This window comes from Pistacia vera, unplaced genomic scaffold (genome assembly GCF_008641045.1).
Source record: "Pistacia vera cultivar Batoury unplaced genomic scaffold, PisVer_v2 Contig477, whole genome shotgun sequence".
In the NCBI taxonomy this organism is placed as follows: domain Eukaryota; kingdom Viridiplantae; phylum Streptophyta; class Magnoliopsida; order Sapindales; family Anacardiaceae; genus Pistacia; species Pistacia vera.
In genome coordinates, this window is record NW_022196309.1 from 401609 (window position 1) to 419892 (window position 18284).

General features: G+C 34.5%; 2 protein-coding genes across 2 annotated transcripts; both read right to left on the reverse strand.

The window, feature by feature from the left end:
• Positions 1-448: 448 nt before the first annotated feature.
• On the reverse strand, positions 449-6999 carry LOC116146370 (protein NETWORKED 2D-like). Its single transcript, XM_031431772.1, has 4 exons — positions 5623-6999; positions 3437-5429; positions 3008-3024; positions 449-2303 (listed from the first exon to the last, which is right to left on the reverse strand). Exons 1-4 carry the CDS (start codon positions 6997-6999, stop codon positions 630-632), a joined length of 5061 nt encoding a protein of 1686 aa, XP_031287632.1. The 3' UTR covers positions 449-629.
• Positions 7000-9981: 2982 nt separating this feature from the next.
• Positions 9982-12810, reverse strand: LOC116146390. The gene is made up of 3 exons (XM_031431793.1): positions 12507-12810; positions 11484-12073; positions 9982-10067 (listed from the first exon to the last, which is right to left on the reverse strand). The coding sequence occupies exons 2-3, from the start codon at positions 11950-11952 to the stop codon at positions 10018-10020; spliced, it is 519 nt and encodes a 172-aa protein (XP_031287653.1). The 5' UTR covers positions 11953-12073; positions 12507-12810; the 3' UTR covers positions 9982-10017.
• Between the last annotated feature and the right edge of the window lie 5474 nt (positions 12811-18284).

An 18284-nucleotide genomic window follows, 5' to 3' on the forward strand; every position in this document is an offset into this window, starting at 1 on the left:
TAGCATCATACATATGCAAATCATCTGGTTATTGCTACATCTTGTTAGTAATCCTGAATGTGAAAGTATTTATGTCTTCAGACCCAACCCTGAGATTTCATGCACGTTTTCATAAACTTCTTGGGACTAGATTTCCTTCTAGACTTACTACAGCTGTCTTCCTGAGAAAACTATATTGGAATTAAGAATATAGGTTGGTGATTATACCCTGAAAGTGTTGTTCCTCTAAATTTTGCAAGCAAACAGTAAGGATTCATCCAGTGAAATTTATTCTGCTGAGCTGTGGGTTTGCTGTCAGATAAAGAAATGAAGAAGATAAACGGAGATGGTCAACACATTCCTGCTGTTATATGATTTGTGTTGTGTTGAACCAGGAAGAAACTTCAAGAAAACTGAGATAAAATATTCACCAAAATCTGAATTAATTTGAGGAATAGAGAACGAGAGCCCAAAATATTTTTGTTGATTTAATTATAATATCACACTACAAACATCTACACCATGCAGAAAAAATACTTTCTCCTAAATTAAAACAAAAAGAAGGGGACAAGCTTTGGCTTCTGTTGAAATGCCTTGTAAGTAAATTGAATGAAAGAATAAGAAAATAACTCTTCCAAGTAAATACCAGCTTATCTACTCGATCCTGATCTAAGACCATTATACTTTTTTACCAGAGCAGGGTGCATGCAGTTCAACAGCGATGGCCGTTGCTTCTTTTGTTTGACACCAAAGATAAATGATCGCAATGGAACTCGAGTCTTACTATCTGAGTGTGGCAGCCTCATATTAGATGCATTCTTTGACTCAGAAAGCCCGAATTCCTCACTCAACAAGGTAAGAGTCTCATCAATATCAATTTGGAGACCTGTGACATGATCAAGACCAGCTTGCAGCTCATCTGCAACCTTGTTATTCTCTTGTTTCATGTTTAGAACCTCACCTTGGAACTTTGCAGCTTGATAGCTTGTGAAGGTGAATTCATCATCTTCAGCGCTTGTCTTCAAAGCTGCAGTTATTTCTTCCTGAATTTTGCATAAAGATGAGAACCTCGATGTCAATTCCTCTTTCAGTAACGCGCATTTCTCCATCCAGACTGTTAGCTCAGTCTGTATCTCTCTCAGATGCTTGTATAATGGACGACCGTCTGATTTGATAGAATATTTGATGCTGCTACTTCCCTCGCTCTTCTTTTGTTTCTCCTGGAGCTTTGAGACCTCAGCCTGCAAATCTTTGACTTCAGTTTCAAATTTTTGTATCTCATGGAATGAAGTGCTGAATCTTAACCAAAAATCCAAGTTCTCCTCTAGCACCTCATCGATGCTCGCCCTGAATTTTTCTTCAATTTCAGAAGTAATTTGAGATTGTTCTACTGGTAACAACAGGATGTCTAATTCTTTCTCTATTACAGTTCTTGTGATTTCATTCACAATTCCTTTTGGTTCAGCAGACCGATCTTGTAAATGTTTATTTTCATCACTGCAAGCTTTCAGTTTCTGAAGCAAGGATTTTATCTGTTCATCCTTCTTGGCGTTAGCACTTCTCAGTTCTTCAAGCTGCCCTGTTATGTGAGAGCTGTTTTCCCCAGTTTTCATGCCTTTTTCATCACGCTTCTTCTTGAGTTCCTTAAAATTCCGAAGAACTGAAGTATACTCTGTCAATAGAGTTTTTTCTCTATTCCCTATACCATTCAAGAACATATGTTTCCAGTCTGGTTCATCTTCTTCCTCATTTATCTTTCCCTGCCTATCAACACCGACAAATTTATGCTGTCCTTGTGGACCTTGTGGAGAAGCTTGGTTGTCAAATTTTTCCTGCGTAATCTGGTCCTGACCTAAAAGGTTACCAGGTTCATGATTTACCTGGGGTTGACTGAGAACTTCTCCCTTAGTCAAAAGGCCATGTTCTTTTGTACCCTTTGTAACATCAGCTTCTACATCCATTTCCTTTTCAGGAGCATCACTATGATTCAGTTTTTCTTCCTGTTCTTTGAATTCTTCCAGTGAACCAAGATTAACCACAGATTTCTCTTCTTTTTGTATTGACTCTGAGACCTTGAGTTCCTCATCTGGCTTCTCATTATTCTGCTTGTCAATAGCCAGATTTGCTGCATGTTCACATCCTTCAAACTCTTTCTGAAAGTGGACTTTAACTGGAGATGTATTATCTTTTTCCGTTGAACTTTTGACATCAAGCTCCTCAGATAGCTTCGGACTCTTAACAGAAGATGCATTATCTTTTTCCATTGAGCGAGCAATCACTACTCTCTCTTTCTCTCTTTGGTTCTGGTACTTTGGTTTTTGTTTCTTTTTCAATCATAATTGTAATTCGTCTGAAAATGTTCAATTTTGAAGCTATCATTGTCCAAGTTTTAGATACAACTAATGGTTTATATTTAGATGCAAAAATTTCATAGAAAAATGAACATAGAAAGAATGATGATAAGTTATCTGCTTGTCTGTTTATTAGTAATAAATTTTGTTGCTAAATGTGCATCTTTCCATTTCATGGCAGGATTTGATGCATCACATTGGACTCTTCATGGCAAAGGGAAGGGGAGCCAAGGTAGTATCAGAGGTGTCCTTTGGTGCAGTGAAAGAGCCATGATCATAACCCCACTATGGTTGCTGGACCGGAAATGTATTTTCTCCTTAATACCGATGTTAAATAATGATATGTTTTAGCAAGGCATGTGAAAGTGGTAATGTTTTCTATGTTTGGGTTGGAATTCTGGAATGACTATAGTAGTTTAAAGATGTTAATATACTTGTTTCTGTAAATTTTGTGGGAAACTCTTCTATCTAGCATCATACATATGCAAATCATCTGGTTATTGCTACATCTTGTTAGTAATCCTGAATGTGAAAGTATTTATGTCTTCAGACCCAACCCTGAGATTTCATGCACGTTTTCATAAACTTCTTGGGACTAGATTTCCTTCTAGACTTACTACAGCTGTCTTCCTGAGAAAACTATATTGGAATTAAAAATATTAGTTGGTGATTATAACCTGAAAGTGTTGTTCCTCTAAATTTTGCAAGCAAACAGTAAGGATTCATCCAGTGAAATTTATTCTGCTGAGCTGTGGGTTTGCTCTCAGATAAAGAAATGAAGAAGATAAACGGAGATGGTCAACACATTCCTGCTGTTATATGATTTGTGTTGTGTTGAACCAGGAAGAAACTTCAAGAAAACTGAGATAAAATATTCACCAAAATCTGAATTAATTTGAGGAATAGAGAACGAGAGCCCAAAATATTTTTGTTGATTTAATTATAATATCACACTACAAACATCTACACCATGCAGAAAAAATACTTGCTCCTAAACTAAAACAAAAAGAAGGGGACAAGCTTTGGCTTCTGTTGAAATGCCTTGAAAGTAAATTGAATGAAAGAATAAGAAAATAACTCTTCCAAGTAAATACCAGCTTAACTACTCGATCCTGATCTAAGACCATTATACTTTTTTACCAGAGCAGGGTGCATGCAGTTCAACAGCGATGGCCGTTGCTTCTTTTGTTTGACACCAAAGATAAATGATCGCAATGGAACTCGAGTCTTACTATCTGAGTGTGGCAGCCTCATATTAGATGCATTCTTTGACTCAGAAAGCCCGAATTCCTCACTCAACAAGGTAAGAGTCTCATCAATATCAATTTGGAGACCTGTGACATGATCAAGACCAGCTTGCAGCTCATCTGCAACCTTGTTATTCTCTTGTTTCATGTTTAGAACCTCACCTTGGAACTTTGCAGCTTGATAGCTTGTGAAGGTGAATTCATCATCTTCAGCGCTTGTCTTCAAAGCTGCAGTTATTTCTTCCTGAATTTTGCATAAAGATGAGAACCTCGATGTCAATTCCTCTTTCAGTAACGCGCATTTCTCCATCCAGACTGTTAGCTCAGTCTGTATCTCTCTCAGATGCTTGTATAATGGACGACCGTCTGATTTGATAGAATATTTGATGCTGCTACTTCCCTCGCTCTTCTTTTGTTTCTCCTGGAGCTTTGAGACCTCAGCCTGCAAATCTTTGACTTCAGTTTCAAATTTCTGTATCTCATGGAATGAAGTGCTGAATCTTAACCAAAAATCCAAGTTCTCCTCTAGCACCTCATCGATGCTCGCCCTGAATTTTTCTTCAATTTCAGAAGTAATTTGAGGTTGTTCTACTGGTAACAACAGGATGTCTAATTCTTTCTCTATTACAGTTCTTGTGATTTCATTCACAATTCCTTTTGGTTCAGCAGACTGATCTTGTAAATGTTTATTTTCATCACTGCAAGCTTTCAGTTTCTGAAGCAAGGATTTTATCTGTTCATCCTTCTTGGCGTTAGCACTTCTCAGTTCTTCAAGCTGCCCTGTTATGTGAGAGCTGTTTTCCCCAGTTTTCATGCCTTTTTCATCACGCTTCTTCTTGAGTTCCTTAAAATTCCGAAGAACTGAAGTATACTCTGTCAATAGAGTTTTTTCTCTATTCCCTATACCATTCAAGAACATATGTTTCCAGTCTGGTTCATCTTCTTCCTCATTTATCTTTCCCTGCCTATCAACACCGACAAATTTATGCTGTCCTTGTGGACCTTGTGGAGAAGCTTGGTTGTCAAATTTTTCCTGCGTAATCTGGTCCTGACCTAAAAGGTTACCAGGTTCATGATTTACCTGGGGTTGACTGAGAACTTCTCCCTTAGTCAAAAGGCCATGTTCTTTTGTACCCTTTGTAACATCAGCTTCTACATCCATTTCCTTTTCAGGAGCATCACTATGATTCAGTTTTTCTTCCTGTTCTTTGAATTCTTCCAGTGAACCAAGATTAACCACAGATTTCTCTTCTTTTTGTATTGACTCTGAGACCTTGAGTTCCTCATCTGGCTTCTCATTATTCTGCTTGTCAATAGCCAGATTTGCTGCATGTTCACATCCTTCAAACTCTTTCTGAAAGTGGACTTTAACTGGAGATGTATTATCTTTTTCCGTTGAACTTTTGACATCAAGCTCCTCAGATAGCTTCGGACTCTTAACAGAAGATGCATTATCTTTTTCCATTGAAGTTTTGACTTCAAGCTCGTCAAATAGCTGCGGACTCTTAACAAGAGATGTATTATCTTTTTCCGTTGAAGTTTTGACATCAAGTTCCTCAGATAGCTTCAGACTCTTAACAAGAGATGTATTATCTTTTTCCATTGAAGTTTTGACGTCGAGATCCTCTGACAACTTCGGACTCTGAGGTCTCTTGAGACCATCATTAGGATTCATTGCACCTTCTTGTCCTTCTATGTCCTTCTGCAGCCTGACTTGAGCTGTGGATTCTTCCTCTTTTAGTGATGTCTTGTCTTGCTTTGACAAAGTTTTGACCTCAAGCTTCTTGGATAGCTTCACAATTTGTTGTTGCTTATCACTAGAATTTATTGCATCTTCTTGTCCAGGCATTTCCTGCAATCAGAGGTATGAAAAGGGTCATGTTGGTTGATATAATATTAAATTTTATGATTAAATATCATATATTAAATAATATTGTTTTTTTAAGTATACAACATCAGCACGATATATACTCAAAATATGCAAGGCGTAAATTAATGTTTTTATTGATCTTAGAAAAGGTGACAAAATGACCCATTATCTCTACCTGCAACTTGACTTGAAATGTAGATTTCTCCTCTTTTTGAGGTGAACACTCAAGCTCCTCTGGCTTTAGATCTTTGGGCTTATCAGAAAGGTAATCCAGATTATGAGCTTCAGTAAAGGTTCCTGGGAGATTGTTGTTAAGGTCTTCTTGAAGCCTGTGCAACTCATCATCAGTCTCCATCACCTTATTGCTTAAATGTATTTTGCTATTGATCAGTGTCAACTTTTCACTTTCCAAGGTTTGGATTTGTGTCTGAAGCTCATCAGTCTCTATTGTTAGTCTCTGTATGAGTGATGTCTGTGACGAAAATGCAGTTTCCAAGCCAACCACCTTGTTCACAAGCTCATCAATCTTCTCAGCCATTTCTGTCACAGTGAGAGATGCACCAGAGCCAACCTCAAACTGTTCCTTTATATTCTCTTGTGATGACTTCATGTCTTCTGTATCTTGTGCAGCACTGCCTGCCTCTTGGTCTAATCTTTCTGGTTCTTCTACTGCCGTTGTGGAATCATCATTTGCAGGTGGCTTCGTGGAATCATCCTTTGCAGGTGGCTTTCTCTGATTGATTTCATTGCCAAGATCCTCATCCTTGAGAGACTCAAACTTCACTCGAGCATTCTTAACCTTTTTTACTTCTACTTTTGCTTCCTTAGCTACTCTCTCCTGTTTCTCTTGCAACTGATCCAATGTCTCTTGGCAAGATTTCAGAGCTGCAGCTGCCATCAAAGATCGAGCCTCCTCATCTTCAATGACTATGCCTTCTCCAAATTCATCTTGCAATCTGCTTACCCTTTCCTGTACTTCCTGGATCTGGCTCTCGATTTCCCAGTACTTTGCCAGTCTACTCTCGTACGAGTTCTTGACAAACTCTTTCTCAGTTTGTAGTCCCAGGATCCTTTTCTGAAGCTTGTCAATCTCCTTAAGCCCCTCAGGTTTGCTTAAACCAGATTTAACAACTGCAACTGTAGGAGCTCTTTTATTGGACTTATCGGCTCGCAATTTCTTAGTGGCTGTTGTTAGGATGGTCTTTAAATCTTTTATTGGGGTCTTGGGAACATTTGGGATATTTTTTTTTTGAATCTCTTTAGGCTTCTTTACGTTTCCTCTCTTGGCATCGTCTTCGTCGTCATCCATTGCAAACTGAACTTGTTCTGGGAAAACAGCAGCAATGGTGGTATTGGCATTCTGTAGTTCTGTTGAAATATGATCATACCGTTCAGCTAAGGCCCGATATGCCCGGAAAGCTTCTTCAACAAAGTTTATCAGCTCTGGCCTCTTCTTGTAGTACATTTCTGCTCTTTTGGCAAAGGAGTCCCCATCTTCTTCTATAAGTTTAAGTGTGTATGCCACCTTTTCCTCCATATCTGCAATTGTCATTTATTTTGTCAAAGAAATTTCCATAAATTAATAAAAATATAGCTTCTCTTTATGAATCTTTCAACTGTTTGATTAGTATTAATTTGTATTCCTAATTATGTAATTTCAAGATAAAAAAAAATATTGATATTTTTCTTCCTTCACTTTTGATATCATAATTACTTAAGATGATCAAAGTGATTAAAAAAAATAACAAATGAAAAGCTTGAAGATACTGTTTGGTCTTTCTTCATAATTACTCTATACCTTGCTTGCCACTATTTGTGCAAAAGTAAATTGGTATTATGGCTAGTTGAAATTATTTTCTTGTGATCTGAATCAGCTTCTCGGTTCAATTCTCGACAACAACCAAACTGAAGAAATAAACCATTGTTCCCAGAAAAGAAAAGAAAAAAAAAAAAAGGAAACAGAGGATTGACTAAACCATTTCTGCATAATGTTTTCAAACTTGATAATGTTTGTCTGATGCTGGGCAGAAACTCAAATTCCTGAAGTTGGTTTGTCGCAAATGTGGTGAAATAAATAAATCAACAACATATATATATAAGTTTGATCGAACTTCCATTATCAGAGACAAAACCCTGCTCTGAAAGGAATGAGAAATCTATATATCATTGAGAAGCTATTTTTCCGGAATATATTAGTTGTGAAATCTGAATCACATAATTTTGATTGTGATATTTAAATTGTTATTTTAAAATGATATTATATTATTGAGAATCAAAAGGAACTTGAAAGGCAATTATGATGAACAAACACAACAATCAAAATGATCCGATCAAACACATTCTCAGCATGCAAAAACAGTTGGTTATCTAAAAACATATAATACATAAAGTTAATGAATAAAATCTGAGCCAAAATTTAACAAAAAAGACCTTGAAGGTTCTGTTCGAGCCATTTGGACTGCTTTGTTCTTATGTGGCTTGCCCACCACCATGAATATGCATTACTTGCAGCTCTCTGCAACATATCTTAGGTTGTTGAAGATGTGGTGTACGTTAAAAAACTTAAAAAGATGAATATGTATGTGTGTGTAAAAGAAAGATGGTGATGATGAAGAGGAGGAGAAAGAGTGTTGAAAAAACAAAGAAAGAGAAGAAACGTGCAAGGTCATGAAGGTTTAGATATTGTTAATGGAGGGGAGCAAACTTCGGCCGCTTTTAACTGTTGGAACCTTCCCCTTTTCTTTTCTTTTTTAATGTTTGGATGTCCATTTCCATTTGCATGGCACTTTTCTTCTACACATTTTATCTCATTTTTTATTTTTTATTTTTATTACTACGCTATGGATTATTATTAATAAGGAATAATTTTTTAATATTACAAGTTTTTTACTTAATTAAAATAAATAATAATAAAAATATTATATATTTCATTTACTTTTTGTGAGATAATTAAATTCATTCATTTTGTTCATAAAGTAATAATAATTTTGATGTTTTATATTTTCCAGGGGGTTTTTAATACTTTCTCAATGAAGCGGAAGAGTTTAATTTTAAATTATCTCAGAAAAAATCAAACCTTATATTTTATTTTAGTTTTTCATCGTTATACCTTTTACGCATTATGAAATTCTAAGTTTAAATATTATTTGTACTTTTTTTAATGAATTTTCTTAAAAAGGAATATCTGTCTAGTAATTTAGTGAATCCCTATAAATAATCTTGTTGATGCTCAAAAAAATAAAATACTTTGGAATATTATGCACCAAACAAGAAAAGAAAAGAAAAGAAAATTGATAAATTGAAAAGGAAAGGTGGGGGAGAGCCAATGGTAGAGAGGCACGTAGCATAGGCGGCATTTGCCAGAGTGTGATGTGAAGAGTACCTTCTTTAACTGGGCACTTTTAAAGAAGAATAATTATTAAGATTAAAAGTTGATTGTTCAATTAATCAAAGACTCACGAGGGCGTGGGGGTGGGGGTTGGAATGGGATGGGGGTGGGTCAATCTGTCACCAACCTGTTCATGTGGTTCATTGAACCGAAAAACCCAAGGAAGTATGCAAACCTCTAACAGCTTATAATAGATATCTATCGTTTAAATTTAAATAGAAAACTGAAAAGGCCGACTGGATTAGATTTGCTTTATCAAGTATTGCTATGGCATTGGCTTTACAAGGAGTTGTTCATACTTCATATGAGGTTTTCGTAGAATTTATGATGTTGGAGAAATACAAGGAAAGAAAAAAGTTAATTTTGTTTATTGAGTCTGAGTATCTAATAAAGTTACAATGTCCTTACACACTTGGTGTCTTCTATTCACCTTAGCAATGCGCCATGGCACCTGACCATTGAAATAGTATTCCTTATCCTTGGTATCTGAAACTTGGGACGAAAGTTTCGGCTGAAGAATCTCTGCTTCATCAATTGCCTTAACAACTGGACACACAAATTGAATTTGCAACTTTTAAATAATACAACCACCTCAATTATGTGGGCTACTTCACACACCCATCAAACAAACTTACAGATAAAATGTCATCAACACAATATTCTTTGCATTTGAATGGTTGGCAGGAGAGAAGACATATTGTGACAACAATGGATGGTGGGTCACAATCAGAAAATGCATTTATCCTTACGCACTTCTTAAACACAATATGCCTCAATGACGTGTTCGCCGTCAATCAACCATGGCGAAGATAAGAATTTATTTACATAAAGACATATTCACATATCAGTATTTACACAAATTTTCATGGCTTTACCCAAATTGGTTGATCTGCTGCTATCAGATACTATCCGTGACACTAGGAAACATCTGTTTATGTCCAAATTTAACATGCCGCTCTAATTGACTTTACTCTCGATTGACAAGGATGTAAGTCCCTGCGCATCTCTACTGAAGAAGCTGATGCAGATCCTACCAATTATATTTCCTGCTCCGAATTCATTTACTCTATTTTTATTCTCTTATTTTTATTTAGGATTAATATATTCGGTTCTTCAAATGCATCACAGGATGAAGAACTATCTCAGCAATGGCATATGCTATAGATGCTAGGGTAGTAGGCTTCAGAAAGTCTGAAGAGAATGAAGCCACTGCTCCATAAAGTTGTTTCCCTCTGCATATCCAACCAAAAATACAAAAACACAATTCAGCCAAATGACAAATCTTAGCCTAATTTTAAGACTGGCACAAAAAATACACATTTCCTCTCTCCAAGGTAGAGGCATCCAAATAAAACCATTCAAACATACAAAAAGACAACATCTACCGAAATGATGCCATGGAGAAAAAATAAATAAATAAATAAAACTCAATAGATTACAAGGCAACCACCCAATAGCCTAATAAATTAGAAAAGGGCGCTTATGTGAAAATTGATAGATCTAAATCCCTCAACAAGGAAAATAACAAGTATAGCATCTTATTGGCACTCTAAACCATTTCAGAACAGGGATTGTATAGCGCAAGTGAGGGCTGCCATGATAAAAGAAAACAACGGGCCATTTGAATGATCACACGGAGAGATCACCATCCTCCTGGCATAGGTTATTGGTTTTTGTGGTCCACATACTTTTGGTTAGTTTGCAAGTAGTGATGTAGTATTTCACCATCTGCAACTATAAAACTTGCAGTAGTCTTGTTCAGAGGGTGGTGACCCTCGCTAATCCTTTGACAAGTTTTCACATGCCTTCAATACAAAATCAGAAGGGTTGAAATTCATTTTCATCAATGAGACAGTATGTTCTGTCAAAATAGCTAAGTCAACTTATTGAAGCTCTGTATGACAGAAATTGTGCTGCCAATTTCTTTGGACATTTATGTAGAAGGAATTGTCAATCTTATACAATGGCTCTAGGTACTTGTAAACTGTTGACATCATAATCTCAAATTTTTCTTCTGGCGTCTAGTAATTTCAATCCTAATGCTATCTATTTTCTTAACACTATTAGGATAAAAGGATCCTCATCACTTCTGAATACAGCAATCTGCATATCACACAAAAGCCCATACATGCTATTTATTTAATAAACTTGCCTTATTAACAGGAGATCCAAGAAGTTAAGATAAATATGCTTTATGCAATTACTTATAAGGAGCATATAGATCATAAAACAATACAAATGAACAAGGAATTACTCGCAACAGTAGTATCCAAGTCCCGGAGGCACTCATGTTGTTAAAAAGAGACATCATACCATTGCAGTCACAAGTAAAATGAAATAAAAAATCATCATGATGATCAAACAATGACAGACAAACTTCATCACAGTAACAATGATTAAACATGGACATCCTAAGATTTTTTTTTTCCCCTTCTTTTAGATTTGACCCTCGGGACCAGCACCAATCAGCCAGAAAACAAAATGCCAATTGTCTTCAGAAACAGCACACAAAAGTCAATAAATCATAGGAGATCCATAGTTCCACCACAAAGCAAGTAGATATAGCAATTCACTCAAACAAAGAAACAAATCAGAATCATACAACCGGAAATAAAATATCAAAGATTTGACAAAGAAATAGTACATACCAGGTGAAAGCTCATTTGGTCGATTCTTGACACCAGTGAAGAGCTGGTTATTTGAAACCTCAACCATCTGCTTGGAACCAGGCCTATAGCAAGGAACCAACACTGCAAAACTATCATCAGACTCATCATCAGAGTGATCAGACAGAAAATCAGCCCCATGAGGCTCTAACCACCCAATGGACCAATCAGAATCATCAGATTCAGATCCTGATGAACAAACACCACCATCAGATGGCACCAACACAACATCATACTCCTTATCAACCCTCTTCCTCTCTTCCCTACTTTGCCATTTTTTCTTAACCCTTCTTGGTGTTGAAGCTATCCTAGTTGATGGGAATTTCACAGTATCACCAAAAGAAGTCCACTCATTAGATTGTGAACTTAATGAAGACCCGTTTGAGACGGGCTCTTTCTCTTTATTACCACTCCATAACCAGCATGAAAATCTAGTCAAAGAAACTGCCATTTCATCCAAAACACCAAATATGCACCCACCAAAATTTGACCAATCTTTGATGATCTGTTCACACCAAATTTGGGTTGCAAAAAATAAATTGAAATTGAAGCTCCTTGCAAGTGGTTAATGCCTGTTGCAGTAACCGCTATATCAGGAAACTCAAATTAATATAACACCAATTTAAGAAAGATATAATAAACCCAACTCACAATCTCAATCTTTCAACTCAATCAACTAAAGCCAAGCCAAAATTTGCACAATCAATTACAAGAGAAAGTTTTCTTCTAAATCAACTCAACGCGTCATTATCCAACAACACAAACATCACTTCTTTGTATTTAGTCCACGCTAAGTCACTCTCTATTAGTAGAAATCAATTCACACTACACAAAAATATGATTAACAAAAATAGTTTTAAAATGAATTTTCGTTAAAGCTAAAAAAATTGGGACTTTATCAGCACAAAATCAAATCATGCTTGGTCTTTAACATTAAAGTTTCAAAATCATCAACAAAAGCAAATTATCTTCAAAAAAAAATTTGATTAAAAAAAAAGTCAAGACCTTGAGGGGCAAAATTGAAATTATCCGTGATCAGAGAAGATCAAACGGCAAAAATTCTCCCTCGCGTAACCGGAAAGTCACCGGAAAACTCAAACAAAATTTCACAGGCAACAAAATGGAGACGTTTAAGTACAGTGAGAGAGTTCACCATACAAACCGGAAACTCTTCACCGGAGAGAGAAACAGTTGGTCAAAAATAAAAAAAAATAGGCCTATCTATCTCTCACCCTCACTCATCTTCACTCATTCTCCCTCCCTCTCTCTCTCTCTCTCTCTCTCTCTCTACTGAGAACTGAAGTAACAAAGGTCGTCTCTTCTTCGTGTTTATATAGACCATTTTTTTGTTTTAATTTTAAATAACAAAGAAAACATTTTATAATTACGGAAGCAACATCCGACGGTGGAGATCGAGAGGCGCGTGTGTGATGAGATGATAAAAATGAGTAAAATATTTTTCTGGGATAGAGTATCAACCGTTGATCTGCCGACTAGTGGGAAGCAAAACCGTCCAAATTTGCTGACGTGGGTGATTCAAAACCAATCATTGCGTGTGTGTCCGGTTCAAGTTACTGCCACGTGTAAATTCTTTTAGGCTATGGTTTCAGAAATCCGAAAAGAAATTTTCCTTATAGAGATTAGCCATCAAGTTGAATTATTTTAGAAAGGAAAAGCAATTCTGCTTTAAATAAATATTGATTTATATTTATTATTATAATTAATCTTAACATGAATTTTATTAAACTCAAGTCGAGACTTAAATGATTCAAATAAGAAGCATTTATCTAAACTTAGATATTTAATTACAAAAAATATGAGGAGATTATCACTAACCACCCTTATAGTTTCATTAATCAACCGTATATACCAACTTTTGCACATCAAACAAATACCCCTAGATTTAGAAAAACCTCATCATTAACACCCCTTTAACCTAACTTTGTCTAATAATATTTATTTTTTATTAATTTTTTACTTTTACTTTGTAATTATGTTAATTTATTATTTATTAGTTTTCAGTTTTATATCTATGATTTGAGAAAAAAAAAAAAAAAACAATTTAAACTTTTACCACTGATGTTCCTTTTAGAAGAGTAAAATAAAAGTATAATGTAAAACAAGTATGTATAACTATTGAGTTATATGGTTCACGAACTAAGTGGAGTGAGTTATAGTGATCCAATTATTGTTAAAAAAAATATGTTAGACATGCTCAATTGGGTGAAATGTTTGAATTTGATCGTGCTCGTTTGAAGCAGCCTAAGGGGTTGCTTTAGGTAAAACTAAAGCTAGATAAAGTTAGCTTAAAGGGATGTTATTGATAAGCTATTTAAAATCAAGAGGTATTGGTTGATTAAATCTGCGAAAATTAGCATATATCCATTTATTAATTAAAGGTTGGAGGGTGGGGGATGTGCACTGCATAAGTTAATTCCCATAAATTTAATTTGTAAAAAATATAAAGAGAAGTGGCCAAGGAATTTCGTATGAAATGGTGATTGGGGGTGGAATTAAATAGAAAAAGAAATGGAAAGTGTGGAGTTGACGCGGAGAAAAGAGAAAATATATGGGAAGAAAAATATCGGCAACTACAAATTGAAGTCAATTTCAGCATCTGCATCTTCTTTGAAACAATTGCTCTCTCTATCTTTTTCTTTCTTTCACGGAAATCAATATGCACCAAGAATATATTCTTGTTGGTCTTATCTTTATCCACACAATTTTCTTTCTCAATTATTCACATTATTATGACATGCCTAATTTCCAGGGAACTAGTACAATGTCATGCCAAGAAAAATATATTATGTGATTCAGGATTTAAGTAAATTGAATTGATAAAATAAGGTAACTTTACTCTTTATTTTGTAGCATTTGATGATTTTGAAAAAGGGTTAACATTATTTCCATATCATTTACCTATGGTCGTCATTATTATGTACTCTATATATATATATATATATATATATATATAATCTATCCAATAAAATACTCCTTTCCCATCTCATATTATTATTCAAGAGAGCAATGAAGAAGAGGCACCTTTGAGAGTGAGTGGACAAACAATAATTTAATATTTATTACCATCCATGACTATGATTTGGAAGTCTACATGGAACAACTTTAGCTTCATGGTAAAGAAACTTCACAATATTCTATTTTTATTTTAGCTTCTTTTTTTTAAATTTAAACAAATATCATCCACCCCCTATTACATAGCCATGATGAATGGAATCCTATAAATTCCACACCCCTTTGTTTATTTCTTCTTTGTTTTTATATGCTTATGGGAAAAAAAAACTACTTTTACATAATATCAAATTAAAAGTGCTTTAATAAAAAAACAATCTCCATGAAACATAAAACCAACCTGATTTGCATCCTTTATTATTGTTTAATCTTCTAATGGGTTATTCAATTTGGGTCTAAAATTATTCAAACCATAATTAATCCCATCAAGATTGTATATCTTGGCTTCAAGTGCCCACTTCATTAGTATCACTCTCAAAAGCAGTAATGCAAGTAATTACTATACGTGGTATTTTTGATATGTTATTTAATCATGGTAATTACTCATTTTAAATAATAAAAATAAAAAAAAACCCCACTTGGAGGGAGCATGAGGTTAGCTTGGTGAACTTTTCGTCCTCCACTTGAGAGCCAAATCCATGTGCCTTGCACCATCAAAACGACAAAAAGATAGATTTTACTTTTGTTCAATTTTACTTTAGAAATTTAGCAAAGTGGTGAACATTGAACAACTTCTCTGGGGCAGAGCCGCTGGGTCCCCAATTTAGAAAATTAACTGGCTCTTAAAAGGGGCTATTCTTTGGAGAAAAAGATTTAACTCATCTTAAGTTTTTGGTCTAATAGTCACGATCCTCATCTCGCAAATACTATAAAATAGTCCCCTCAAACTAACAACACCTAATCAAATCCTAACTCTGAAATATATATATATATAAACAAGTAAATTACTAATAAATTATCCGTGTACCCTTAGGTGGGTTAACGTCGATTAGAATCAGAGAGAAAAGGTCTAAAATTTTAGGTATAATTTATGAGATGTTTGAATATGACTAATTTATCTGACACATGTTGTGTAAGATGTATTTTAAATAACATAATCCAAAATACAAAAGAATTACCCTATAATTTGGTTTTTCTACTATTAATTTTCAGAGAGAATCCGGAAAGTGCTTAACTAAATCAAGTATATACATATAAATTAATTAGCCGTCTAACCAGTAAGATTAATTTCATAAAATTTTCCCAATTAATCCGACAAAAATGAATGTGACATATGCTTACTTTGGCCGGTTGAGACTTAGGTTAATTAAATTATTTAATTTCACTCCTTTGATTACATACACACTTTTGTTTTTATTTAATGTGAAAACGGCGAATGTTTTCTTGATAATTTTTTCATGTTTTTAACTCTCTTTTATTTATTCCTATTGTTGAGGGAAACCAAGAAGTGCAAAATTGACTTTGTAGGTGAATATCTTTTTATGATGAAAATCATATTGATATAAATAATTTAAAACTTTATATTAAAATTTAAAAATAAAAACTATTTTATTCGTTTATCTTAATCGTTTCAAAAATGAACTAGTCTTATTCAGATAATTACACATAGAACGAATCAATGAACAACTTTTTTATTAAATAAAAGAGCTACGATTCCTTTAGCTTTTCGTGAAAGACGGAAAACAGCAACATGGGTGGATGTATAAGGTATAAAACTCGTTATCAATTTTGACCCGATTGTTTTGATAATCTAGAAACCCCCTGGCCTTGCAAAAACAAACAACAACATGGGTGGATGTATAAGGAATACAACCCATATATATATATATATATATATATATATATGACAGGGGATGTTTGAACTAGTTTATACGTATCTCAACTCAACTAATCCATCGAAATCCTGGAATTATCGATCAGGTAAAAGTTCAAGTGGTTACGTCTATTAGCATCCAAAGAAAAACTTAAACTTAAGACTTCTTGAGTAATACACCTAAAAGTTCATATCAAATTACTCAACTACTTAGAGATAGTTATAACTAAATAAGATTCGATTACTATGATAATTTCGAAATCTTCTACATTTTCTTTGCGATCCCGAGTTTAAAATTGGGTTGCTTGACAAACCTTATTAAACTGTTAAATACGACTATTGATCATACAAGTATGCATAATGGAATTCAAATATGAGACTTTGTGAGAACAAACCACAAACTTAAATATGGGACCAATTGTTAGGATCTCACATCGGAATCTCACACCCACCAAGTGTGATACTTAAGCATAAGGACTCTCTCACCTATCAGTCTGATCTTTTGGATTGGATTCTTCCACCCATCAAGTGTGGTGCTTAAGCCTATAAGCTTTCCTACCTATCAAGCCAGTCTTTTGGGTTAAGTTCTCTCTTGAACTTGAGTTCTAACACCAATCTAGATAAATCCAACCCGATGAGGTCGGGTCTGAAAGAGAAACACCAATGTTTACTAAGCTGAAAAGTGTCAACTGTGAAAAAGAGGGGAGTCCGAGTCAGAATTTGATGGTAATTATATTGACATGGTGACAGTGTGAATAAGTATGAGAAGCAGCCCATGTTACTCGTAAGGACAAGGCCAGCCCTTTAAAATCCTTCTTTAAATTGTGATGTTTCATATATGTTGTCATGATTTCATTCTGCGATGACATTACCGAATGTGAATACGCAACGACATCCTAATAAAATAACAGGCGATTTCCTTTATGACAACATTCATTTGACTTATTTAAGTCTTTCTACGCCCCAATTTATAAATAAAATCAATTAGGCAGTGGTTGAGTTAAAACAGTGACAGTTTTTGTCCTTTGTTACGACTCAGTGATTATAAAATATGGTTATTTTTATACTTCGTTTTTCACCCTTTAAAGTTTAAACCACTTGATTGCAATTTATGAATAATTATATATTAATTTCTAACCATTTTAAATATATTTCAATCCATCACATAAATAACTTTCTTTTCAACTCAGCTCATGACCACGTAGGGATGGGTGATTGCCCCGGCCCGGCAAGGGTCCGTCCCGAATTTGGTGGGGAATCCCTACAAATACCGGGAATAGGGCTGGCGATGGTCTTAAAAAAAATCTCCATTCTCAAGGACGGGCCGAGGAGGGGATTGCACTGGTCTTCAAAAAAATCTCCATTCTCAAGGACGGGCCAGAGGAGGGGATTGTGCAATCCCCGCCTCGGCCCGTCAACTTCGCCCTAGAGGAGTGCTGCCTTATTTTATTGAAAATTTTATTTTATTTTTTTTTCCTACTAGATTGTATAAAAAGTTATAGTTTTAAATAATGTATCTAAATTTATGATATTTACTTTTATAATACTTTCTAATGTTTATATTAAATTTATAAAAAAAATAATTTAAATGATAGAGTCTAATAATTAAATATATGTATTATTACTTTGTGAATTTCATAAAATAATAATACATAGCCTAAAAATAAATTTGATTAGATTATTACAATTGGAACTTGGGATAATGAGATTTGTCCCTTTCGTAAATGGACTAATTTTATTAGTTGTAGTGGAGATAGTTTTTTATGAATTAATTCATCAATTTACCAAGTAAATTATGTTAAGATTGAATTTAATTATACTAATTTTGTGAAAAATTAACTAATTAACAAGTCTAATTAAGCTTAAGCCTCCATACAATTGAATAATTAATCATTTTACCTAATAAATTATGTTAAGATTATATATAGATATATTTACTT